The following is a 26,800-nucleotide window of genomic DNA, read 5'->3' as shown; positions in this document are numbered from 1 at the left end:
CTCCCTAACCCTGCACCAAGAGAACCAATTAGAGCGTATCCAGAAGCGTGCCCTTCGGACCATACTAGCCGGTGGGTACGAGTCTTATCAACGTGCTCTCAGTGCTTGCGACCTGGTATCGCTCAAAGAAAGGAGAGAGGACCTTTGTCGGGTCTTTGTCAACAAGCTGTTCAAGAACTTTCGTCATTGGCTACCGGAAAGCCAATCATCAAACAGACAAGCAAGACACAGCAACCGATTACGAGAACTAAAGTGTAGGACACAACGCTACAAAAATAGTGCGATCCCACAAATTATCAAACTGCTGAACTCTAAATAGTGAATTGAAGATTAATGTTTGAATGTTGCCTATAAATGTGGAAATCTATTTATTCTTGCCTCAAAATTCTTTTCTTTAAATCAATCATTCTGAAGTGCATTCCCATTAACTTGGATAAAATAACTTTTCAATTACATTTTTAATTTGTTTTATATTATACCAGCTCTGTGTTTGTGGAAATGTATTTACTCTTGCCTCAAAATAACTTTTTACAAATCAATTCCTTCCCACTTATGTGGATGAAATAACTATTTTCAATTACATTTTCAATTACATTTTCAATTTTTTAAAATATTATTCCAGCTCTGTGTTTGTGTTCCTCTCTCTCTCTCTCTCTCTCTCTCTCTCTTTGTTCTTCTCTCACTCTCTCTCTATCTCTCTCGCTCCCTCTCTCTCTCCCTCACACTCCCTTCTCTTCTCCCCTTCTCTCTCCACTCCCTCTCCCTCAACATTCCTTTTCTTCTTTCCTTATCTCCCCGCTCCATATTTGCTTTATTTATGTCTTCCCTTTATGAGTTTAATTGAGGTTCTTGTCTTTGAATTATTGTTAAATAACGAACTGTAAATATGATTTTTTTTTTTAAATACTTTTTAAATAAAATATCTGTAAATCATGCAGGCAATTCAGCCATTGGCTGCGATATGTTGATGAATAAATACCATACTATACTATATATAAACAGACGAATGGTTCACGCATGCACCGAGTTCTACGACGCACTGCCCGCGCATTCGAAATCGGAAAAGGCCGTGTGCCTAACTTTTGTCATGATTTTGGAAAAGCTAGCGAGCTGACAAAAAATGCACAGCGTGTAGCTAGCGCGCTGTGCGTATACAGGGCGTGTGATCCGCGTATGTCTGGCGCTGGTCTAGCGCGCTCCACGCATGTCTGGCGTGCCTTTGGCGTGTGCATTCATGCGTCGAGCTCCGCGCACACTTTTGAGCATGCTCAAAAAAACCCGACGCACACAGCGAATGACGACGAATGCATAGCGCTGGTCCAGCGTTGGTCCAGCGCACTCGACGAACGAGTAACGAATGAAGACGCACGCCTAGCGAACGACAACGCATTGGCCCAAATTGCAAATTTCCAATGCGCTGGCCGTGCGTCCCCCCATGCGTCCCCTCTGTGTGACCGGGCCTTAAGGCCCGGTCACACAGGGAGGACGCATGGGGAACGCACGGCCAGCGCATGGGAAATTTGCAATTTTGGCCAGTGCGTCGTCGTGCGCCCAACTTTTGTCGAAGCTACAGCGAGCTGACACCATTAATGCATAGCGTGTTGCTAGCGCGCTGGACGCATACGGGGCGCATACAGGGCGCATACAGGGCGCATACAGGGCGCACACAGAGCGCACATGATAACAACTTCGACGAATGCACAGCGTGTTGCTAGCGCGCTGGACGAATGGTCCACGCATGCACCGCGTTCTACGACGTACGGCCAGCGCATTGGAAATCGGAAAAGGCCGTGTGCCTAAATTTTGTCATGATTTTGGAAAAGCTAGCGAGCTGACAAAAAAAGCACAGCGTGTAGCTAGCGCACTGTGCGTATACAGGGCGTGTGCTCCACGTATGTCTGGCGCTGGTCTAGCGCGCTCCACGCATGTCTGGCGTGCCTTTGGCGTGTACATTCATGCGTCGAGCTCCGCGCACACTTTTGAGCATGCTCAAAAAAAAACCGACGCACACAGCGAATGACGACGAATGCATAGCGCTGGTCCAGCGTTGGTCCAGCGCGCTCGACGAACGAGTAACGAATGATGACGCACGCCTAGCGAACGACAACGCACCGGCCCAAATTGCAAATTTCCAATGCGCTGGCCGTGCGTTCCCCATGCGTCCTCCCTGTGTGACCGGGCCTTTAGGCGAGTAAATGATCGACCTTGTAAATACTTTTCGTTTCCCTGCATTTGAAACAAAAGGTGCGTCTGTAAACGCTTAGGTATTAGGCAGTTTTCTGCCATTAATTTCCGACTCATCATTCAAATGCGTCTCGGACGTGAATTCGATTTCTATAAAATGGGCAATTTTATCTCGAGATGTGGACTGACTGAAATGCCACGGCCCTCCGCTAAAAATGTGTCGATAATTATAAGGCACATGACGGAAGAGGGGGGGGGGGGGGGGGGGGGGGGGGGGGGGGGAGGGGTATTGGAGTGTCACCCCCAGCACGAATAATGATGAATAAATTACAGAGAATGCGGGGTTTGAATATAAAACAATAACATTACAGACCTATGACTAAGTTACTAACTTTAACTTTTCCAGTGATTGTCATGGTCTTCCGCTAAGTTTTCGAAATTGCATAACTTTCTCATTAGTTATTCTATATTCCTTATGTTTTTATTCAATTGTTTGTCTTTGGTTGCTGACTATTTGATTCTCCTGTTATACATAATTTCATATCTTTAGGTGGAATCCACTTTGCATTAATTAAATGTTGCCATGTCTGGCAAGCCTCTGGCAGGTTTTTGAGTTGTCAAGGAAAACCTTCAAGAAATAAGCGTGAAATGAAAAACCCAGTCCATACAATTTGAATCACATTTATTTAGTTTAAGATATGTTTTACTTATAAACCAAGGTCTGTTATTCAAAATAGATTTGGAATTGATATGATGCCGGAGGAATCCAACTGAAGCTATTCTTAAGATTGAGAAATTAATGCCAATAATTCACTACAAATAGACATCGACAATCTAACTGGTAAGCATGGATGGTTTGACAGCATTACATGTTCTTACAGTCCTCGTGCTTGTTTATGGTAAGTATTTTTTATTTTTTATATTTAAAAAGTTCTAATATTACGAAATGTGGGTGTGATGAACTCAAGTACATAAAAACAACCATAGTAATATGAACAATCCTTTATGAAATATATTTCTATTAAGTCCACTATGCAAGGTCTTAATTTAAATGAAAATGACCGTTTTGGAAGTGACTTTAGAGGATTAGATTGAATATAAACTGCAATGTCTACCAGACATTACACATCACTATTACTCAGAAAATTCCATGCATATGCAAATATTTCAGCGCGTTCATATATTAAATCTTACACAAATGGATATTTACTTGTTAATTCCTTTTTTCTCGATTTCTCGCATTTGATTTCCAGAGTTTTTGTAAACTTTGATATGAAAAAATTACACTTTGCTTTGAAACATCACATTAAATTTGAAATAAATCTTTAATTAAACAATCAACTGTAAGAATAGATTGAATCAACAATCTTCCAGATACGGATATAAACTCGTAAATGAGTCCCTTTATACATGAATTTCCCTGATATTGCCCGGGGAAAGATAATCAGAGCTACTCGTCCGGCCCGTGGTCTTGTAATAAATATGATTGTAATTTTTGCCATTTAATGCTTAACATGGTCCATTATAATATATCCTTTTACGCTTCATCACTTCTTTTTCCATTATAAAAGAAAGAAACTTATATATTTTGTTCATCCATATCAATTCTTATAAATCCAATTGAAGTGAATTCAAATATAAGAGTGACATTTTGAAGTAATAGTGCCAATAACGCAGGTGTTATTTTCTTGATTGTTCAAGAGTTTTGTTTCCTTTTTCAGAAATCAGTGGTCAAACGGCAACTGTGGTAGCTTCTTCCCCAGTAGCAACTGCAACTAAAAATATTTCACTCACATGTACTGTGACTGGTGGACCAGTGAACGCGATTCAATGGATTGATGACAATACGGTTGAAACTATCTATTCAGGATCAAACCGTATTAGTGGTGCAGATAAGTACCTTAACTTTGAGTTGACATCATCATCAGCAAGTGAATCTGTGATGATGATTGTGAATGCAGAACTCGAGGATGATGGGATGTATAGATGTGACATTTCCACAGGGACGGATGCTAGTATAATCATTGTGGTAGAAGGTGAGTACAATGCATGCATTTTAGGCATTGTGTGTCGAATGGCAAGGTATTTTGGCTTTGATATGAGGAAACAGGCGCGTACGCAGGGGGGGGTTAAGGGTTAACCCCCCTTGTGTTTCTTTTGTGTGTATGTTTTTTGTGAACCCCCCCCCCCTTTGAGTTTTTTTATTATGCCAATGGCTGACCTAATTTTTTTTTCAAATTTCGAGACCAAAAAAAAAGGAAAAAAAAGTGTCGTCTTACCCCCCCCCCCCCCCCCCTCCCTCCCCCCTCCCTCCCCCCCCCCCCACTGAGCGACTTTTCGGGTGGCTGAGTCGTTGCGATTTTTTTTGGACTCCAAAAACAAAACAAAAAATGTCCGCTTACGCCTCCCCCCCCCCCCCCCACTGCCCACTGACAGATTTTCGGGAGCAAAATAATAAAGCTGAGTCGTTGCGAAATTTTGGGCCTGATTTTAACCCCCCCCCCCCTTGACAGAATCCTGCGTACGCCACTGTGAGGAAATATATACACTTTGTTAACGTATATTAAATTGTTCTCAAAAAATAGTTGTAACTCTCAGCCTATTTAGAGTAGCTATACTTAAAAGATTATAATTATTCACTTAATATTCAGGGAATCAAGAAAGTGGTTGATTGATTGTGCATAAATCTATTTGAAAAACATTGAAAAATTGAATTTTTAAGAGATTTATCATAAAATGAATATTGATGTATACCTCTGTTTTATATAATTTGATCTAAATTTATTGGAAAAGCAATCCTAAATACAGACAGCCCCCCCCCCAATAATGGCTCGTTGACCCATTCTACACCACTGCCCATGTACATGTAGGTGATAGGCAACCATTGATGTTATGTGTATTATGTATTCTGAATCAGGACTCACTCTATGGCATGTTATATTTCTTAAGTTAATCAATGGTTCTTTTTATTTGCTATATTGTTTAATGTTACATTTTATACTGTTTCTTATGGAAATAACATTTAATCTGAATCTGATTATAAACCCCTTGCCTACGTGAACCGGTAGACTCCTGTATATAAGCCTATGGGAATGAGATGATTCAGTAGTCAATGGGTTAAGACATCTGTCATTGTTTCTTCCTACTTCTAGCTGCATCTACTAAGACATTGACTCTGACTAGTATTGTGACAGACAATGAGGATATGTACGTAGCTACATGTGATGCTGTTGGAGGCAAGCCACAAGAGACTATTACATGGACCCTCAATGGAGTTCCACAGACTGATGGCAATGGGAACACGATAGTTGAATCAAACCCACCAGCTACAGCACCTTTCTCTAACACAAAGAGCGTGTTCACATTTCCTGCAACTCCAGAGAATAATAGACAGACCTTGGTTTGTCAAGTCTCTGGGCATCAGATTACAGAGCTGAATGGAGATAAATCTATAGATTTAGATATTCATGGTAAGTATCATTTAAATTTTGGATAAAAGAAGTCAAATGTTTTCATTGTTCACATCTTTGACATGTTTGGGACAATACAAGTAACGTCATGTTCAGACAGCACAGTCAGTAGACCAATGGTTTTATATTCGGATATACAGGGCGTATCATAATAAAGGATATTGAAGTTTAATGACGATTTATATGATCACTACTGATTTCATAATCAAGCATTTTATATCTGTTGTAAAGGACAGAATGTCCTCTTTTTAATGACACCCCGATCATACTACTACTGTCACAGTTGACTGAATAACAAAGCATTGCTGTCCACCATGTGAAAGGTGCACTGTGCCAAATTTGATAACATTTCCTTCTTAGACACATAATCCACTCATTGTTCATCATTTCGATATGTCGGGGCTGACACAAGCACTAATCTTTAGAATTTATCTGTGAATGCTAACTTGTCACAGTGCACCTTTCACATGGTGGACAGCAATGCTTTGTTATTCAGTCAACTGTGACAGTAGTAGTATGATCGGGGTGTCATTAAAAAGAGGACATTCTGTCCTTTACAACAGACATAAAATGCTTGATTATGAAATCAGTAGTGATCATATAAATCGTCATTAAACTTCAATATCCTTTATTATGATACGCCCTGTAAACTGCATGGATGAAAATGTTGTCCTGATACCTATTATATACAGGAGTACTTGATATCAGATTTGAATGAGTGTAGCAACTATATTTTTTAATTGGATAATAAACAGTGTGAATAAAAAATATTTAGTTAAGATTTTATTCAAAATTTACTGAGTCTGAAGTTTTGAATGGTCATAGCCAAAATAAAAAACTTTTTAGTAGCAGGCTTTGAAAGGTCATATCTTTAATCCAACCTGTTCGTCCTTGCCTAATAATAGTTATTTGTAACCAAATTATAGGGCAATGTTTAATATAGATACAAAAGGACAGTATGTTCATGTAGATATGACACTGAGAGATCCGACTGAGTTCAATTTAACCTTTAACAGAATTCGGCAGAAACCTTAGGTCTCCATAGAGTTGTAGAGTGTCGGTCTTTCTTGAAGAGCTATAGATGAATTTGTTTTTTCTTCTCAATTCTCTCCTACCAACCCAGCCTCCCCATCCGATGCCGGTACCACTGTCACTGCAGCTTATGAAGCCCAGGGAACAAGCATCACAGTGTCATGTAGTGCCCTAAATCAACCTAGCCCAGCCATGAGAAACTACTACATATTCTTCAAGAGCACACTCATACATGAATCTATGGACGGGGGCAACACTGTCTCTGTTTCAGATCCTGGGGCGGGTACAGAGTACACGTGTATAGCTGGCAATTACCTTGGAAATACAACACTAAGTGCAGCAGTACCTTATGGCCCAAGAAGTAAGTAATTTTGCTGTATTTTTTGTACATGTATGTCTGTGATGTGAGAGATGAGCATGTTTTTGCACATCTTTTTCCTTTTTATTGTTGTGTTTTGTTTATTACATGCCAAGCTGTGTTGGGAGAGGGGTGAAGAACAATTCAAATCTCAATTAAATCAATGCTCATGCTGTAATAGAAAGTGTGATGTCCTGTTTAGCTCTGAAATTAATGCTGAGTTAAGGAGAGGAGGCGAAATGATGAGGTGCAAAAGGAATTTAAAGTGACTGTGATAAGGGAGGAGATAAGAGAGAGAGAGAGAGAGAGAGAGCAGACTGAGATGGTATGGATACGTGGAGAGGAAAGATGAAGATGAACTGATTAGATGGACAGCAGAGAGAAAGGAGAAAGAAAGAAAGACATAGGAAGAGGTGGATATAATTAAGGAAGACGTTGACAGGGAAATGGCTATAGACTGGACAAGATGGAGAGCGGTAACAAGGACCCCCCCCCCCCCTCTCATCTACCCATTGAGTGTTCACTAAATAATGATGAAGTTGAGTTCAAGATTTTCAAATTTGCAGTCAGAATTTGAATTCAAACCGGCAGTAGGTGAAGCCACACACAATTAATTGCTTGAATTTAAATGCACATAGATCTCCATTACAATGAATTATACTCATGACATTTACAGATGATAATTGTTCATATTTGTGTAGTATCTTATGGTGGTGTTGCAATACAAATCATCTTATTATATACACGTATTATGTACATCCCTCATGTACCCACCCTCACACATACATGTATGGGGGGATGGAGAAAGAGAGGAATAGAGAGAGAGAGAGAGAGAGAGGGAGGGAGAGAGGGAGAGGGAAAAAGGGAGACAGAGGGAAACAAAGAGGGAGAGAGAATGAGAGAGAGAGAGGGAGAGAGAGAGAGAGGGAGAGTTGGTGGAGGGAGAAAGAGGCAGACAGAAGGAGGGAGATAGAGAGAGGAAGAGGGGAGTGATATGGGGGGGGGGCAAAGGGGAGGGGGGTGCGTGGTCACAGAGAGAGAGAGAGAGAGAGGGGGAGACGTACTGGGAATGGTGAAAGCGAAAGGACTGCAGAGGAGGGAGCGGAAAATATAATTCATTTGAAAGAAATTGATTTCTTGACGCTGTGGGTGCATGTTGCATGTGGTATTAAAGACCACTGTAAAGCCACGTTGACATGTGGCAAATGTTTCGGTCGCTACTTGGCATTACCTATCCCACAAAAAATACAACAATCTGCATTTTACATTTTAACCTCATATGAAATATGAAGCATGTTCATTTTTGTTTGTCTCGATGCCCCCATTTATTGTTTGTTATGCTTTTTACCTGCAAAATATATGTATGAAGGAGCTGTTGCAAAGATATCTACAAATGTACAATTTCTTTTTTTATCGAGTACGAGTATGCTTAAATTCCCATGCTGATTCTCATTCTCGTATTTCTTAAGTACACAGTTTCGATTAATATTCAGCTGTGATTGATTCAGAGTAATCGCGACTCTTTATGATACAGGGCTCAGATCATTGATGTTTGATAACGGTATATTCGCCTTCGTGTTTCGAATGATCTTGACAGAACCTGTTTTGGCAATCATACAGCCGTATGAGCGCTTTCAGAGTAATCCTCAGCCATTCATGTATTAAGTGTATTTGAGCTTCAGTCGAGAATTGTTCTGAAATGGTCCCCTTTGTGAGAAGCGTTGGGTGTTGTATACAACTTTAGTTTCCCGTTGTAAATGAAACACAAAGGAGTGGAGAGTGAATTAACTCTCAAAAGCTCCTCGAAATATACGTTAGAGTTGTCAAAATATAAGGATTTGTAGCCATGAATAGTTGTCCTTTTTATATATTTTCCCCTACTTTTTCTTCTTTCATTCTGATTGTTGGTACAAAGGTAGAAAACGTAATGGACAAGAATGTAGGCATGTAGCACAACTCAGTTACAAAGTTACAGACATAAGGAATGTACATGAACATAACGTCAGATTTTCCCGGGTAACATTGTGAATGTGCCATACAACAGCTATTTAATCTAACATCCCCTATTTTATTTGTTTTCTTTTTCTTTTTGCTCATTTCCCATACCATAAACAGGAACAACTACCCCTCCTCAAACGACGGGTATGTCAATCGTTTTTTCTTCCGTTCTATTATCATTTAATTCATTCATTTATTCTCAATAATACACAAAATGGTGTGCGTTACCATCTACGCGAATGCTTATTGTCAGTTTCCAACAAATTATAGTAAATTCATAAACAAATTTGGATTCAAATAAGCGATGAAACGTTGTGTTTATTTTCTTATTCTTTGCTTTTATATAATTTAGTTGATTTATTTTCATTTTAGAAATTCCATATCATTGGTATTTCCAGTCCTCTGCCGTTTCAGCATTTTCTGTTTTCTTCGTTTCTTTTGTCATCTTTTAAAGTACTTGCAACTGTTTACAATATTTCATGTCCATGAACCTACTGTCAGTATTCCTTTTAATAATTATTCATCATGCATGATATTTACCTGGCAAATTTCCATGTACTAATAGTTATGTCCTCCCACTAAAAGTAAAGCCTGGGTCACAAATGCCATTACGAACTGCTACGAACGCCGTACGAACGATTTTCAGACAATGGAAATTCTAGAAGACCTTGGAAAAACAAGGAGGTTCGTACGAACGACGCATTCGTACGAACCTTTGTGACCGTAGCATAAGCGACTATTAGTAGGTGCTATTTGTAACATATGTCACTAAACTTAATTGAAAGGTATACTAGCTTAAACTTGAAGTATTGACACTAACTGTCCTGTAACTCAGTATTCATGAGTATTATGAGGATTCCAGAAGAACTATTCCAAAATATTCATAATATATATTTGTTCTGTAGTTTACGCACATATGTGTATGTGAATTTGATGCAAAATAATTTCACTTTTCCACAAACATTGATTTTCACTTTAGACCACAAAAAACAAGACACTTCAACGTGTCGTGTTTGTAAACACATTTCAGTGGATTTCAGTAGCCTTTCACCTTTATTTACCTTGTCCTCGAACATTCTAAGTATAATATATTGCATATCCAACTGTTACTTACCCACAGTAAACAAAGTATTGTCTTTACATATGTTTATTGTATTGTTTTAGAAATGAACTATGCAGGAGGGTAAAATGACTAAATTCTTAGACCCATCCCTTACCGCACACCTTCTTGCACTTAAAAAAAAAAAAGCATTTTTCATGTGTCGCAAGAAATCTGGTCAAATAATGTTTTTTCTTTTTACATACTCTTCATACATCTATATTAAAACTGTACATTTCTATGTAAAACATAACTTTGGAACTAAAATGAATGCGGTAATTTCACTTCCCATTATGTAACTTGTAAAGAATAAACAGAAATTCTTAAAGTACATAAAAGTGATGTCGTAGGGGCACTCTGTAGAGGTATATTTAATACGCATTAATATATCTAAGATGGTTTTCTTTAGTAATATTACAGCCGCCATATACACTTAACAGCAGGTGCCAAATAAATAGCCTTTGATTTAAATCATTTAGACATAATACTCAATGAATATTTTTTGTTGTTCTGGACTTTGCAAGCTTTAGAATTAACATGCTTCGTTTTCTCTTTGAAATTGATAATTACCACCAAAAAAAAAAAGATCCTCCATATACAGTATGACAATTCTAACGTTTATGTATTATGCTCTAACAATACTAGAACCAATTAGAACAAAAGGAACTACGACAAGTTCGTCAGGTGAGGAGACATTTTTGTTCAAGATACAACTTTCGAATGTGTTATTCTTATTTTTATTAATTTGTATTTTGTTTAAATAGAACATGTTCATCTTTGCGGAGAACACGTCTTTGTTTGACTTTCAAGAAAATAGCTTACTTTTTTAACGTTTCAAGGTAATAAACCAAGGTTTATTATTTCGATTTGTATCTCTCCAAATCTAAGAAATGATGAATAGATGAACAATACACTTTAGTGAGAGAAGGGAAGTAATTGAATGTATGACTTTAATTTTTCTTGATATTGCTTTATTCTGTGTATGCGCGTGTTATATGTCATATTATTGACTTCATGAGATAATAGACAGGATCATACGAGGTAAATATTTATCATGATTAAACACAAAGAAGTAAATTTTGATGTTGAATTTGTCTCACAAACCCGTCCATTCTCCTTATTATCATCTTATATATAACTTAAATGGAAGGAGTATAGATGTGGAGAGGATATAAGCTTTAAATCACATTATAATATAGCAATACAAATTGAGTGTAACCAAAACTGTATGTATGGTCTTAACACTATGCAATTTCAGCACTTTACGCACCTGATGAATAAGCAATAGCATTAAAGTATGCCATTGTAAATTATGAAATGTGATAAACAAATATCAGAAAGATCATATCAAAGGATGTGTATTCATCCAAGCAATGTATATTGTTCCCCTGTTACTTCAGCAAATATATGCCTACAGTATATTTGTGAACACAGACCAGAGTTCAAAGTCCTGTTTATGCTTTGATTGAAGTGAAGTCTCATATATAGTAGGTGAACACGCATTTCAAAAAATTGTTCCTCAATTTCATCAGGAGGTTCCTGTTTTGATCGGAATGAATTCAATCGGGAATTCCCCCGATTATTTATTTGATTCATTATCTGAATAATACACTACTATAGAACGAATCAGGGTTGCTGTTGGTAAAATGTGAACTGACTTTTAAAATCTTAAATTTCATATTTAGAATGAAACTGATAATTATTTTATTTTTCGGTGTTTTCGTTTTATATGGCTCAAACACGTTGGTTAGTGTATATTTTTTAAATTACAGTTATTGGGTATAAATTTGATTCTTAAAGTTGTTATATATCTATAGATACCTGTTTGTTATATTGTTGGCATGGGAGCTTACATTTGCTTCGGCGAAATATTTTCCTGGTATTGTTTTTCGTCAAAAGTATAAGGTTAGGGTTGCGATTGGGTTTGATGTAGGGTTTAGAGTAAGGGTTATGGTTAGGGTTCCGGTTGGGTTTTAGGTTAGGTTCAGGGTAGGAGTTAGGATTAGGTATAGTATTTAGATTTAGAGTTAGGGTTAGGATTAGGGTTGCGATTGGGTTCTGGGTTAGATTTAGGGTAGGAGTTACAGTTGCGATTAGGTTTTAGGTTAGGTTTAGCATAATTGTTAGGATTAAGTATAGTATTTAGATTTAGAGTAAGGGTTAGGGTTGCAATTGGGTTTTAGGTTAGATTTAGAGTAAGGGTTAGGGTTAGGGCTGCGATTGGGCTTTAGGTTAGGTTCAGGGTAGAGTTACGGTTGCGATTAGGTTTTAGGTTAGGTTTAGGATAAATGTTAGGATTAAGTATAGTATTTAGTCTAGGGTTGAAGCATTGAATTCGGTTAGTGTATGAAATGGATCAGGAGCAATCGTCCCGTTAGTATGTGTCATATACGACCACTGAGTTGTTATAGAAAACTAATCATAGGTTTGTATATTGTGTGCAATGCTTGTATGAAACATTGCTCACCATCCAGATCCCACACCATGTACCTGTAAGCCAACTGGTCTGAGTTCTGGAGCTTCTGCAGGTATAGCTGTCTTAGCCATCCTGTTAGTGGCTTCTGTCATCATCAACATCATTCAATTCATCATGTTGAGGAGACATGAGACCAGACTAGGTGACTATATTCATCAACTCTACTAGAATAATAGTTGAACGATGGAATCAGAACAAATAAAAGCTATGTAATTGTTTATTTCATGATTGTTTTAACTGACTGTTTAGAAAGTATGTGTAAAATATGACAGCTGTAAGTCCTCTGTGAGGGTCTTTGTAATGCGGATGGAGCCTTAACAAAGCATATGAGTATATTGACTTGGTATTACTGAAAGAGATTAAGGAAACATAATACTGGAAGTTGATAGCGAAAGTATTTTTTCTTGCACATCATAACATCTATTGCTTTCCTGATCGAATTTCCTCATATAGAGATCCATTTACTTTAGACTAAATGTTACTTCCTTGTTGATAAATGTGCCATATACCTCGAAGTTATTTTTTCCTGCATACCATTACATCTATCACTTTCCTGAATGAATTTCCTAAGGAGAGAGATCCATTTACTTTAGGCTAAATTGTACTTCCTTGTTGATAAACGTGCCATATACCTCTACTGTGCGTAGAAAATGTTTCAACATTTTGATATTTGCTTTTTTTTTTCCTTCTTTTTTTACAGGTTTCGAAAAGTCGGAGAAAATTGTTTCTGGGTAAGTATTTAGCAGATCGAAATGTTCAACATAAGAAATTTGTATAATAATAATAATAATAATAATACATATGATTTATAAGGCGCCAAATCCACTTCATAGTCAAATGCTCAAGGCGCAGCTTGTGCAAAAGATGAAATACATACATGATACATTTATACAAAGTGCGATAGGAAAGGTACAGACATGAAAGGTTATGGTAATCAATTATAAGCTAAATTAAACAGATATTTCTTAAGATTGTTTTTTAACACTTCAATGTTATATGTTGTTTATAAATCATTATTTGGGAAACGGAAATGATTAGCTATGTACTTTAACCCACAAAATGAGCAACCCTGCTCTAATACAAGTATTTGGAAATTAGTTACTTGAGATGGCTATGAGATGGCGCTGTACAATAAACAGTTCGCTAGGGAAAAACGTTTATAAGTTTGGTATCACTTGTAAATGCCATATTGAGGAACATCAACGTTTTTGTTTTTTTACAGAGAAGGAAGAAATGTATCCAATGAGGAAAACGACAACATGGCGTATGAGATGATTCAGAGCGGAGATAGAGGTGAGAAAATGTGTAAAATCAGTCAAGAGTTTAAAACAAGGAATTCACCCACAACATAAACAGGTAGATGTATGGCTCTGTACATGGGAATACACATCTTAATAGAAAGAAACGTCTCATAATCACGCTATCATACTAAATGATAATCATTTTGCCCCAAACTGCAGAATACATCACAACTACCAAAGGCATTACTGTGTATTAATTTATTAAAGTAGTAGTATATTCCAAAAGAAAAATGATAAGCTTAATCATTTTCTTTCAGATTATTGCTAGGCCTACTAACTTAACAGAGGTTGAAAATTTACCTCTAATTACGACCGATTTAAAAAATCTCCAACACACACACAATTTTTTTTTTATAAGTTTATGGTAAATACTCATTCACTTTCGTGTTATATTTGAAAGAAATCTAGAAATGATTATCCAAGAGTAGCCTTATCCCTGTTTTAGAGGATGAAAGATTGCTTGTATTTGATTTTTCAAGTATAAGAGTCGTTTTAATAATAATCTTATTTTTGTTTTTATAGCATACACATCTCTCAAACTCGGTCCATCCCACTCTCCCATCATTGCTCCTGAAAACGTGACGTTCTTCACCAGACTCGGTTCAATCGGACGCGGTGACTTCGGCGGGGTATGGAAGGGAGAACTCCGCTCGAATCAAAGCCAAGTAGACGTTGCTATCAGGCAGATTCCAGGTGAGGTTTTGCCAACCACTCCCTAAACAAAATAATGAGGTAAAAAGACCGACAAGCAAATCGCTTAATCGCCTAAAATGAGACGTTTATTTATCATCGTAAATAGAAATGCCTTAATTTACCTTTCTATAAAGTTGAATTTCAGTGTGACCAAAACAAGCGTATAAAGTAACACATCGCTTCAAAAGTAAACCATGTATATATATATATATATATATATATATATCAAACGATTCAATTTAGATAATCCTCCGTCATGGCAATATAAAAATACTAATTAAAACAGTTGAAATACAAATTCTTGAGAGTTCATTTATTCACTTTAGTTCAATTGTGTTATTTAGTATATTTATATATTGTCATGTTTGGGGATCGGTTTTTAGATGAGGAATATAATAGATATATTTTTTGGCAGAGTTAGTTCAGCAACTCTCAATACAATTAAATCGTATAGCATGGAGATTAAAGAAGTATGTGTTCGCCGGTTGATGGTTAAAATTCAAGTCTCCTGATTAGAAAAAAATTACTATCAGGAAAGTTTTGGAGAGTGAAACAAAGTTGGATGGGTGACTTAATCATACTTCTGATTGGTCTTTGGTCAACTGTCTATCAGGGTTGCTATGGTATTACGGGGAGTGGTAATGGATAATGTAAGTGACTAGGGTAGGGCCTATGAGTCTTGGTTCTTATAATGTGGTTGCTTGAAGTCATATATATATATATATATATTTATATATATATATATATATATATATATATATGTGTGTTATTTAGTAATTCTATTGACACTTTGCCCAAGAACATCATTTTTGACGATACCCCCTTGGAAGTTGTTTCATTCATTACATGTTTAGGCATAACTGTTGATAACAAACTTTCGTGGAAATAACATATAGATAATACATGTAAGATCACTTCACGGAATATTGGCATAATAAATAAACTTAAATTTCATTTTCCGACATCATCCCTACTCATGCTTTATTCATCTTTAATTTTACCATATCTGAATTATGGGATACTTACTGGGGGCAACACGCAGCAAACTCTATTAAATAGACTGTTATTATTACAAAAGAAGTCTCTCCGTATTATTTACCATTCTGCTCCACTCTCACACACAGACCCGTTATTTGTTAATGGCAGACCATTAAAAACAAATGACCTGTATCTACTTCACTTAGGACAATTTATGTATAAGTATTCAAGAAAGACCCTTCCACATATATTTGATGCCATGTTCCCCCTAAATAGGTCATTTCATGATTACCCAACTAGACGGTCAAACGAGTTTCACCTACCACTCTTTAGAACATTATTAGCGAAGAAGTCTTTTATGTATGATGGTCCTAGATTTTGGAATTCTCTAAGTGAAGGTATTAAAAATAGTCCATCCCTAAATTCTTTAAGAAAAATCTAAAAACATTTTTGCTTAAATCTTATACTAATATACAAGGATAATCTGATAACGGTTGGTAATCATCTTAATTTTTCATTTAGGTTTTCATCATCTGCTCGATTATTTTAATATTTATTTGGTCTTATGATCTTACCTTCCCAAAATTAACATTTATAACTACCCTTTTTTCGGTCATGATTTGTCCTGCTTCTTCTTCCTTCTTCCCCCTATTTCCTTTTCCTTCTTATCTGTTTTACTTCCCCTTGTTCGTTTCGTGTTTGTACATTGTATGTTGTTTTGTAATATTGTCTTGTGTTTTCTAACTCTTCGTAGGCAAAATTTGAAACATTAAATTTTTATTTTTTTCTGGGGGATCCACAAACTACAAGCACTGCTTTTTAGTGGATCCCCCACATTTCCTCAGAAATTAAGAATTTATTTCAATAATTTTGTTATGTGCAAATTTTATTTGTATAGTTTCCTGAAAAATGAATTATGTATGAAAAAAATATGAATATGAATATGAATATGAATGTAAATATATTCATTTATATTCACTTGTCTACACAGTTTTCCCTTAATCTTATATATTGACAACTGCATGATTGAGTTTAACGAATCACTCTCTGCGAAATCGAAAGCAAATGTGCTAGTTATATATAGGATGTATCTTCTCTTAGATCAAGTGACCAATTCAACCAACGTTCTTCAAGCTGTCAAGGTCCTTTCTGAGCTTCCGGATCTACCTAATATTGTCAAGTGCCTCGGATATTGTCAAGAACAAGGTAAGAACACTTCCTCCCGCAATTACAAAGCTTTTGATTGTCGCTAAAATCTTTACATATTCATGCATATGAGCATTTAATTCTAATAATTTGCAACGCTACCTAAGCTATCATCCCTAGAGGTGCAAAGCATTTTGAGTAGGCTTCGCGTCTGAATAACCAGAAACGATACAAATAGTAAAACAAGATTGTCTTGGAAGAACAATCAATTTTATTTGATAATTATTCAAGATGTTTTTCGTATACTATAACATGATGTCTGATAAAATACTGTTTTAAATATCAATGTGATTCAGTATTGTTTTCCATTGAATGATAGGTGGTATTCTGTATGAGTTCATCCCTGGGGGTACCCTACTCACCCATCTACAGACCACAGGGGTGCAGTCTCAACCCACATATGGCAATCTCAAACCAAAGAGGGTTCGTATCGATGAAGGTAGTCTACTCAACCTGGCTTGGCAAATTGCAAAAGGGATGCAGTATCTTGCATCAAAGAAGGTAACATTATTTCATGATTTGCAATAGAAGAGAATTAACATAGTAAAATTGGGAAGGGAAAGGGAAAGGTCAGAGGAGAAAAATAACGATAAATTAAGTAGGCCTGCATGAGAAGGAGATAAATAGATAAAGGCAGTCTACTCAACTTGGCTTGGCAAATAGTCAACGGGATGTCGTCTCGATGCCGTATGCATCAAAGAAGAGGAGATGGGTAGGGGAGGGGGAGGAGTGGTTGAGAGTGAGAACATTGAGGCCGGGGATAAGTGCGAAAAGGATGAGAATTAACAAAAGTGGAAGAAGACAGGATAAGAATAGAAGGAGAGTAAGCCAGTATGGTATGAGGATGGTTGTGATGATCAAAGGTGAATAAATAACATCCAGATTTTGTAATTGTAGTTTTTATTTATTTATTTTTTTATTTTATTTTCATCATTATGTTTTTGTTTTATTTCTTAAAGATCATCCATGGAACTCTCTGCGCTCACAATGTGTTACTAGCTGATAGAAAGCAATGCAAGCTATCAGATTATGGACTATCTTCATCACTGTTTAGCGGCAGAGGTGTGAGTATTATCACCTTATTTAATGATAATAATTATCATCAGCATAAATATGGATGGCACATCTTTAATAATGATTTAATCGACAGAACATATTGGAAAATCTTGAAACTACTAAAACGTCAACATTGAATTATGTGTTTCATGATTTATCGCGTAAGTAATTTCCCCCTTAAATTGTTAACCCATAATGGTATATTTATACACCCTGATTATCAGCAATTTTATTTACCGTGGTGTTTGTTTCATTTTTGGCATATGCAATATTGTTTCTGATGTATTTTAAAATCTGCTTGTAAATTGTAAACAATTAAGCCATTGTCTGCTAATCACGGTTCGTTTTAAGCCATGAATAAATTATTATTAACTCTAACTTAAAAATGAATACAATTTTAAACCCTTTTTGTAATACTTTCCAACATCTCAGAAACCAACAAGATGGAGTTCGCCTGAAACCATGGTTATTGGTGAACAATCAACAGAAGGAGATAGCTGGTCTTTTGGTATCGTCTTGTGGGAAATTGTGACATTAGGTGAAAAAATAATGTTTATATCGCATATAATTGTGTGTACCATCTTAAAGACCTTGAAGTAATTCACGTAAGAAGCCTTTTAAACGTTACAGCTGTTCTTCATCAGGGCCCTGCAATTATTATTACCCTTGCAATATTATTGCCATGTGGAGTGGAGTGGATGGAAAGTGGTAAATATTGATTAATATCTTGCCAAAGGAAGTAAGTGCCGAGTTGGGATTCGAACCTTTAAACCTCGGATTTAGAGTCAATAGAATGAGACACTATACCACGAACTCCCCCACTTCACATGTATCATATGGTGTTATGAAGAAAAGTGAAATAAATAATTGCACTTAAATAAACAAAATATACCTCGACTTATTCTTGTTTGATGCATTTTAGAGTCGAAGAATTCAAGCCACTTTTTCCACTCTTTATGACCAACCAATAATATTAGCGTCTTTTAATTTATTGCATTATTCGTATTCAAATACATGTCCCAGATATGAATGACAGTTAGTCTAACAATTTGCACTTAATTCCGCTTGTACTATGAAGGGTTGAGGAAAATTGTATATACATTATATGATCAATATAATTTTTCTCCATAGCTTTACATGTCAATTATTTGTATATTGGAAATAAATGTTTTAATGTTATATTTCTTTGATTCTTAAAGGTGCGAGGCCATACCCTAAAATGACCTTTGACACTGTCCAAAAGGAAGTTGCCAATGGTTACCAGATGCCACGCCCTCGCCATTGTGGACAAGAAGTGTAAATCACACTCTTTCTATCAGTCTTTACTTTGTCGAATACAGATTGTTTCGTTAATGTTATAATTTACTTGACTTACTCGATGCTATAATAACTTGTAAAATTTCATAATTATGTTGATTATCATATGCGGATATGTTTCTCAACAATAAGTTACATGATGGAACTTGATTCTGCTCTCTTATCTTTGAATCTGAATCTTAATCTGAAAATAATACGTCTCAACACTCCCGTTGGAGTGAAACGACTCGGAGTGCATGGAGTGGGCTCGCACATGAAATAAAGAAACCATGCTAACGAAACTGCTGTTGCATACGAACTTTGAACTTGTCTTTGTATTATTCATTTAGGTAGTTCTATTAGATTTCTATTAAATAAGGATCGTCTCTTTCTTATCTTTCAGGTATGCGGTAATGACTGGTTGTTGGGAGAAGGAAGCTACAAATCGGAGTAACTTTGATCAGATCCTCAAGAATTTGGAAAGGATTCTAGAAAAGACTCATGTAAGATATACTCAAATTACCCTCTTCTAACTTGTCTAATGCGAAATTTAGTTTCCTTATTACGTACCCGTTAGTATTATTCCGACTTTTAAACGCGGTTCTGTTCAACAGGTATCATGAACAAAATTCTAGCCCTGAACCTAATAATTATCTTTGCAACTTTTGTTCCTTCTTTTCTTTTGATTTTCGCAGAATTACCTGTCTCTCAATGACTTGGATGAAGGATTGTATGCGTCTACACTGGACATGTGAAAATAAGCCTTGTTCGGATTATGCAGCCATACTACAATGCAGCTACATCTTTTACGCTGTACGATGGTCGCATCCGAGCCAACTAAGCTACAGTAGCATTATGGGGACTAACTTGCGTTAAATTTGGCCAAGAGTGCTGAATCAGGATATCGGAAATACATGTATTAAATATGCATTCAGTATATGTATATTTCTTATATTTTTGTTCAAGGTCATTTGGTAGAAATAAAAGAAGAATACAAATTAAAAGAAGTAATATTTAAAATATCTAAAGGTGGAGCTATTAACCGAAAAATGAAATTATGATCTCATATATTCATCACTACAATCTCAAGGTTTACCAATGTAAGTGTCATTACATAGCATTATTGTATGTAGATGACCACCTATTCCCTTTCTTCTCCTTCTTTCATCACCCTTCCGCTCTGTATGTCTCTCTCCTCTCTCGCTCTCTCTCCTCTCTCTCTCTTTTCCTCTGTGTCTCCTTTTCTTTTCCCCTCTCAAACAATTCATATCTCTTTCGCTTTCTCTCTCTCTCTCTCTCTCCCTATCGCTCTCTCTGTCTCTTTCTCTTGCGCTCTGTTCCCCCCTTTGTCTTTCTCCCTCTCTCTGTCTCAATATATCTCCCTCTCTGAACCGTCATCTATACATGTAAATAATACTTTTCATTTAATAATAGACTCTGACGTGTTAAACCCCCATGATTATATACAATTGCATAAAGATTGTGTACTTGTATTTTTATGATTCCACTTAGTCCCTTTTTACCATGCAAATACTTCTGTATTTTATTGTACAATTCAGCCCCGGGCTGCGATGCATAGCTTTTTAAAAACTAAACTATTATTAAGGTCTTGTTTTTGTTAATGACTCTTTATTGAGTTTCAGCGCACTCCAATCAGACATCGAATTTTGAGATCGCGAAATCTCCAGGATTCCTTGATGATAAATTTTCTAGTTGAACACATTTGTAGTAAAAAACTTCGATGGCCATTCGGTAATAATTGAACTAAATAAATTAGAGTAGAATATGAGAAATCATGGATCGAATAGCACATTTCCTAATATTTGTAAAATCTCCACGAACTTTGGTCACCCCATCATACATGTGTGTGTGTGCGGGTGCACGCGTGTACGTGTGTGTGTTGATTATAAATATGAAGGACACTGTTTATAAGGTTATGTCAATACATTTTCGATGGTAAAATGCAACGGTATGGCTTCACGATGTTTTCTATGCAGTACGTCGATTACTTGTCAAAAAATTTCATGTGAAGGAATCACTTTTTTTTTAAATTTGTACATACCATTTATACAGAATGGATCCACGAGCTATGCAAGTTGTTAAAGTATATAGCTCAGCAATGACTAAATATAGAAATGAATAGCTAGTATAATTTTTTGCTGGTCATAACGTTCTGGAGTGTACATACAGTTATTTTACAACTCAACAAAACTGGAATGGTCAAAGAGATTCTGTATTGAAAAATGTGTTTAAAAGAGAAATCAGAGAAAGCATAGAAATATAATGTAGCGGAAAGGAAAGTATACAAACAAAGGGAAATACATGTATGAATTATCAAAAGAAATGGTTGAACTTCGTTTGATAATTTGACTGATATGTGTAAGTTAAAGTTGATGTTGTATTTACCTTTTGTGTTATTTGTGTAATATTGTTCTTCTAGTGATGTGTAAGATTTGAATATGAAATAAATCCTCCAATAAGGCAAATATAATCCTTCCAATGTTTTTCAATGTTTTTTTATGCAATCACTTTCATGTTAATCGCGAACCTCTATGTTTAAGCATACTATAATTAAAGGCTAAAAATAAATCAGTTTTTTTGTCCATCATTTATCAATTGAAAAATACTGACATAAAAAACATGATTATACTGATTACAAACAAAAACAAATGAAATTTACTTACATCACTAAATTACTTATACTTTTTTAAACATATTTTTTTTCTTCCAGAGGTGATACTTTTCAACATTTGCCCTCCATAATATTTCTTTTAAATAAATGTCGAATATGTTAATAGAATAACATCTTCTTTTTCGTGTATATTAAACATAAGAAACTGAATTAATTCATAGGTTTTCCACAGTTTTTTGTTTTATAAAACTCATTTATTCACTTTTGACAAAGAAAATTTGACACACTATTGAATTTATTTGATAGGCCTACTGCTTCTTTCTTATAATGTATTTATGTTAAGTACTACTATTAAATTTTTAATTTATTTTTGAATCTGATAATTTAAATCAAACTGACGATGATCTGTCAAAAGATCATGATATCATGACTAGGCATATTAAAAGTCTAATTCTCTAACGAGTTCTTAAGGTAAAAAAATATTGTTATAATATATGAAATATTGCTGATGCAAAACGTATTTGGCACATTTAGAGTAAAACAAATGTGCGCATAATTCAGATTTAGTTTCATTTGTCTGTTCTAAAAAATAACCAAGGTTCTTCACTGTAATTGTGTTTTCTCTTTTATTAAAGAACGTAACAAATATGCTCACGTTATGTTTCACTTGCATTGGGCCATATTAAAACAAATATGTTGGCGCCTAAATGTTAAAAACGAAAGTTGGTCTTTAATGTCAATAGGCCCCAGTCTGAAAATATCTAGTTACGATTATTTTGGTTAAATGAATAACTTGATATAGCACGAGTGAAGTGTCTGCATATCCTCTCTTTCCGCTCCCCCATTTCCTCTCGCCCCACAACACTACAGACTAACAAAAACAGGAATTCTGAAATACGAGAGAGAGAGAGAGAGAGAGAGAGAGAGAGACGAAACTTGGGGAGGTAGCGCATTTTTACTATATTAAAAAAACATTTAGGATACTGTTTAAGCATGTATATATTTTACCTCGTATATATATTTGTGAATCAACCAATTTAAATCAAACAATATCAATATGAATAAACATTGGCGTAGGGAGTAGGGTCGTCTAAGAGATATGCCAGCAAATCATTTATTTTATCGGCAAATCATTTATTTTAATGGTAAACAATTTTGGAGCTCTCTTTAAAAAACCCTCCTATTTAAAAAAAAATAAGGATGTCACGCTTCAAATTCGAATTTAAACAAAATGTAAACATTTTTTCCTGAATGAATCTCTAATTACCGGATATGGCTTCAGTTAATGTTATAGTTTGCGAACATTTCTTTTTCTTTTCTCTAACGTGTCGACAGAGTTGTTCACAGTGTTAAGAAATACTGCGTCTATGGATAATCGACGGAGCGTAGTGACCGAGCGAGAAAGTTTTTGATTTTGAAATGAAAAAAAAAGTTTATATTTGGAGCACTAAACAAATTATTATATATCGGTGTAATGCTAAATAGGGACATGTAACTTCTTTTTCTATGGCGACTCCCCCCCCCCCCTAAAAAAGTTTTAAAAATCTTGAATTAGAAGGGGGGGGTACGAACTCCGAATCGGCCCCTCTACCTCTCTTTCCGAAGCCTTATGACTTGAGTTCGATCTACTCCAACTGTTTACAAAACAAATATTTGTCTTCTTGAAATATAGTAATTCCATTAAATATGATGATTTCATGATGATAATTATGGATTGCAAAAGTGAGACGTGATAATTTACAAACATTAAACCCATTAATATGACTCCGTATAATGTCATAATGCCATTTAAGTTGATGTATAGCCTATCCTGTGCAATATTATACGTTGACGAAACAACAACGGATTAGAACTTGTCTGCAATACGCCCTCACACAGCATGCGGGGTTCAATTTATGTAATCGTTCATATCAATTGTGACCTTTGATTTACTGTTTTGATTATTACCAAAAATAAGCTCTCCTTTTACATTAGTACCATGTGCATGGAATCTTGAAGGTAGCTGTAAAGGTGAGTGTGGCCGCTTTTCTCATTACCTTGTATTTATGGTATCTCTACTATATTAGTGTAATTGCACTCTAGATGGCAAATATAAGATTGTAAAAATGTATTAATTGCAGTTTAAATATACGATGCATATAACATTTCTTTTGGTAAATTCTTAAATTCTGCTTGCACTTCGTCATTCTGATTGCACTTTAATCTATAATTGTACTAATACATGTACAAACATATTAAGAATATACAAGCACGCGCCATACGTTCACTTGTCTAACAAAATTAAGCATGAACTCCCAAAGAACAGGGACAATACAATTGAGTGCCTTTGTGAGTGGTAAATAAACATACTCTTCTGGTTAGGGGAAGTAAACGCTCGACCTTGGCAATCCTTTCCGTTTCTTTTCATTTGTGACAAAAAATTCCGTCTGTACACGGTAACACTTTGGCAATTTTCTGCCATAACTTTCTGACTCATTATTCAAACACGTCTCGGAAGTGAATTCGAATTTCATAAAATAGGCGTTTTTTCACGAGCTGCGGACTGACTGAAACCCCACGACGTGCTGAAAATGTGCCGATAACTATATCGGACATATCAGAAGGGGGGGCATAATAGAGTGCCACCACCAACACCACAACCAAGAATAATGATTAATAAATTACAACGGATAAGGGGTTGAACATAAGATATTGACATTACAGACCTATGAATTAATTACTAAATTCTCCAGTGATTGTCATAGTTTTCCGCTCAGTTTTCAAAATTGCATAATTTTCTCAGTAGTTTTCTTGTACTCCTCCTTTTTTGTCTTTAAAACCCCTGGATAATGTTTGATTCCCCTGCTTTACATGATTTCATATCTATAGGTGGAATCAACTTTCCATACATTAATTGTTGTTATGTCTGGCAAGCCTCTGGCAATTTCTTGAATTGTCTTCAAGATGTAAGCTTGAAATTAGTGAATCGGTCTATAGATTTTGAATGAAGTTCATCTATTTCATTTACATTCTTACTTTTCAACCCAGATCTATACTACAAAATAAATTTGGAAATGATATGAAGCCAGACAAATTCAACTGAAGCTCTCCTTAAGAATCAGCAAGGAGATACCGGCAATCGAACTGTTTAGCATGGATGGTTTGAATGCTTTACAGGCTTTTACAGTCCTTCTGCTTGTTCATGGTAAGTAGTTCTTAATTTATCTATTTTTTAATACTAATTTGATATTACGTACACATTAAGAAATAAAGGTACATTTCTGCTACAATAGCAGCACCATATGCCAAATACGCGTAGATGGATGCAAATCTGTACCCCAATAGCACCCTTATTTATTAGTATGTACAGAGGGTATGATAAAGAGGTTGTTAATATGAACTGAACGCTGTCGCTTCGAAACCTAAATACTCCGGAGTTCTCTATTATAATCATATATTATGGATAAAATGCATAAAATAAATGTCTGTTTAGCCCGCATTGAAAGGTCGAAATTGTAATTATAATGACCGTTTTCGAAGTTTCATTGATGACGTTAAAGCAGAAGATTGAACATAAACTGCAATGTCTATAAGACAGTGCTAATCAATATTGCCATAATGCAATCTGAATATCCATGCATATTCAAACAGTTCAGCGCTTTCACATAAAATACTGGAGCATTAGATCTATACTTGCTAATTGATTGATAACTATAATGAAATTATGTTTTTGATTACATTTTTTTCTTAACCTCTCATTAAAATATGAAGCTTAGCTTTGATACATAACATTAAAAGTTTCCAAATAAATATATCTTTTTATTCAAATTTCAATTGCGAGAGTAGATTGATTCAACAATATTCCAGATGCAGATACAAACTCCGGAGTGCTCTATATACGAATTTCCCTGACATCACCCAGATATAAATGACAAGGTCTACTCGTCGGCTGGTGGCCTTGCTAGCAATATGATTGTAAAATGCTTAGCATTTTATATTACAATATATGTTTTCAGTCTTCAACAGTTCTTTTCCCTCTATATTGTTAAAACCTCGTAATTTTTTAAGCAGGATTTATTTTCAAAATAAACAGATCATTTAAATTAGATCAGATGTTATGTCTGTTTATGCATTATTTCACGTGCGAAATAGTTAAATTTAAATTGACTACCTTTTTTACACATCCTCAAAGCTCACCTTTACATTATTTAAGCAAAATAATATTTTTTTTTTTAAATCGCACTCATGCACACACCAAAATAATGAACAAAGATTTTTTAATTTTGACAAGATTTTGATTACATCTTTAAATCTTGAAAAAAAAAAAAAAAAAAAAATTAGGAGAATTTTAAGATAAGAGTGACATTTAGGTGCTATTTTTTTGATTGTTTTAGAGTTTTGTGTCTTTTTCCAGAAACCAGTATAGTACAAGGTCAAACTGTTCAACTATTAATTTCTTTTATTTTCTCCGTCTTGTTACATCTGCAAGTTTATGTGCACATTTTGTGTTACAACAACTTTGGAAACCTTAATTTTTCCCTTCACCCCAGGAACCAGTGGTCAAACGGTAACTGTGTCAGGTCCTTCCAGAGCGGCAGCTGGTACTAATGTACTTCTCACATGTACTGTGAATGGTGGAACAGCGAGCGTGATTCAGTGGATTGAGGATAGTACAAGTCCTACTCAAACTATCTATTTAGGATCAGACCGTTTCAGTACTGATGATAAGTACCTTAACTTTAAGGTGACGTCATTATCATCGACTCAATCTGTGATGACCATTGAGAGTGCAGAAGTAGAGGATGATGGGGAGTATAGATGTCTTATTCCGACAGACTCCAATGGCAATACTCTAGACCTGGTGATAGAAGGTTAGTACAATGCATGAATTTTATGAATTGTGTATAGAGTGGCAAGGTATAATAGGCTTTCATACATGAAACGAAATTAAATTGCATATCTTTAGAGATAGTAAAGACCATGGTAACATGATTCTGATAGCAATACTTTTCATCCATGGCTTGACCCATTCTACACCGCTG

At 35.6% G+C, this 26,800-nt stretch overlaps 1 protein-coding gene across 1 annotated transcript; it reads left to right on the top strand.

The window, feature by feature from the left end:
* Nucleotides 1–3,031: 3,031 nt before the first annotated feature.
* On the top strand, nt 3,032–20,207 carry LOC105444275 (fibroblast growth factor receptor 1-like). Its single transcript, XM_030978829.1, has 14 exons — nt 3,032–3,083; nt 4,053–4,220; nt 5,337–5,654; nt 6,778–7,047; nt 13,318–13,348; nt 13,840–13,910; nt 14,441–14,611; nt 16,691–16,795; nt 17,115–17,296; nt 17,755–17,859; nt 18,284–18,389; nt 19,051–19,147; nt 19,551–19,650; nt 19,843–20,207. The coding sequence occupies exons 1-14, from the start codon at nt 3,032–3,034 to the stop codon at nt 19,900–19,902; spliced, it is 1,836 nt and encodes a 611-aa protein (XP_030834689.1). The 3' UTR covers nt 19,903–20,207.
* The last annotated feature ends 6,593 nt before the right edge of the window (nt 20,208–26,800 follow it).

The sequence above is a fragment of the Strongylocentrotus purpuratus genome, unplaced genomic scaffold, assembly GCF_000002235.5.
Source record: "Strongylocentrotus purpuratus isolate Spur 01 unplaced genomic scaffold, Spur_5.0 spur5_scaffold_1, whole genome shotgun sequence".
Classification (NCBI taxonomy): domain Eukaryota; kingdom Metazoa; phylum Echinodermata; class Echinoidea; order Camarodonta; family Strongylocentrotidae; genus Strongylocentrotus; species Strongylocentrotus purpuratus.
This window is presented reverse-complemented; position numbering and strand designations above follow the sequence as displayed.

Coding starts and splice junctions, on each gene's coding strand:
- LOC105444275 (XM_030978829.1), top strand. CDS start 3,032: ATGGATGGTTTGACAGCATTACATGTTCTTACAGTCCTCGTGCTTGTT. Junction 18,390..19,050: donor GTGGGAAATTGTGACATTAG/GTGAAAAAATAA, acceptor TGATTCTTAAAG/GTGCGAGGCCATACCCTAAA. Junction 19,148..19,550: donor CGCCATTGTGGACAAGAAGT/GTAAATCACACT, acceptor CTTATCTTTCAG/GTATGCGGTAATGACTGGTT.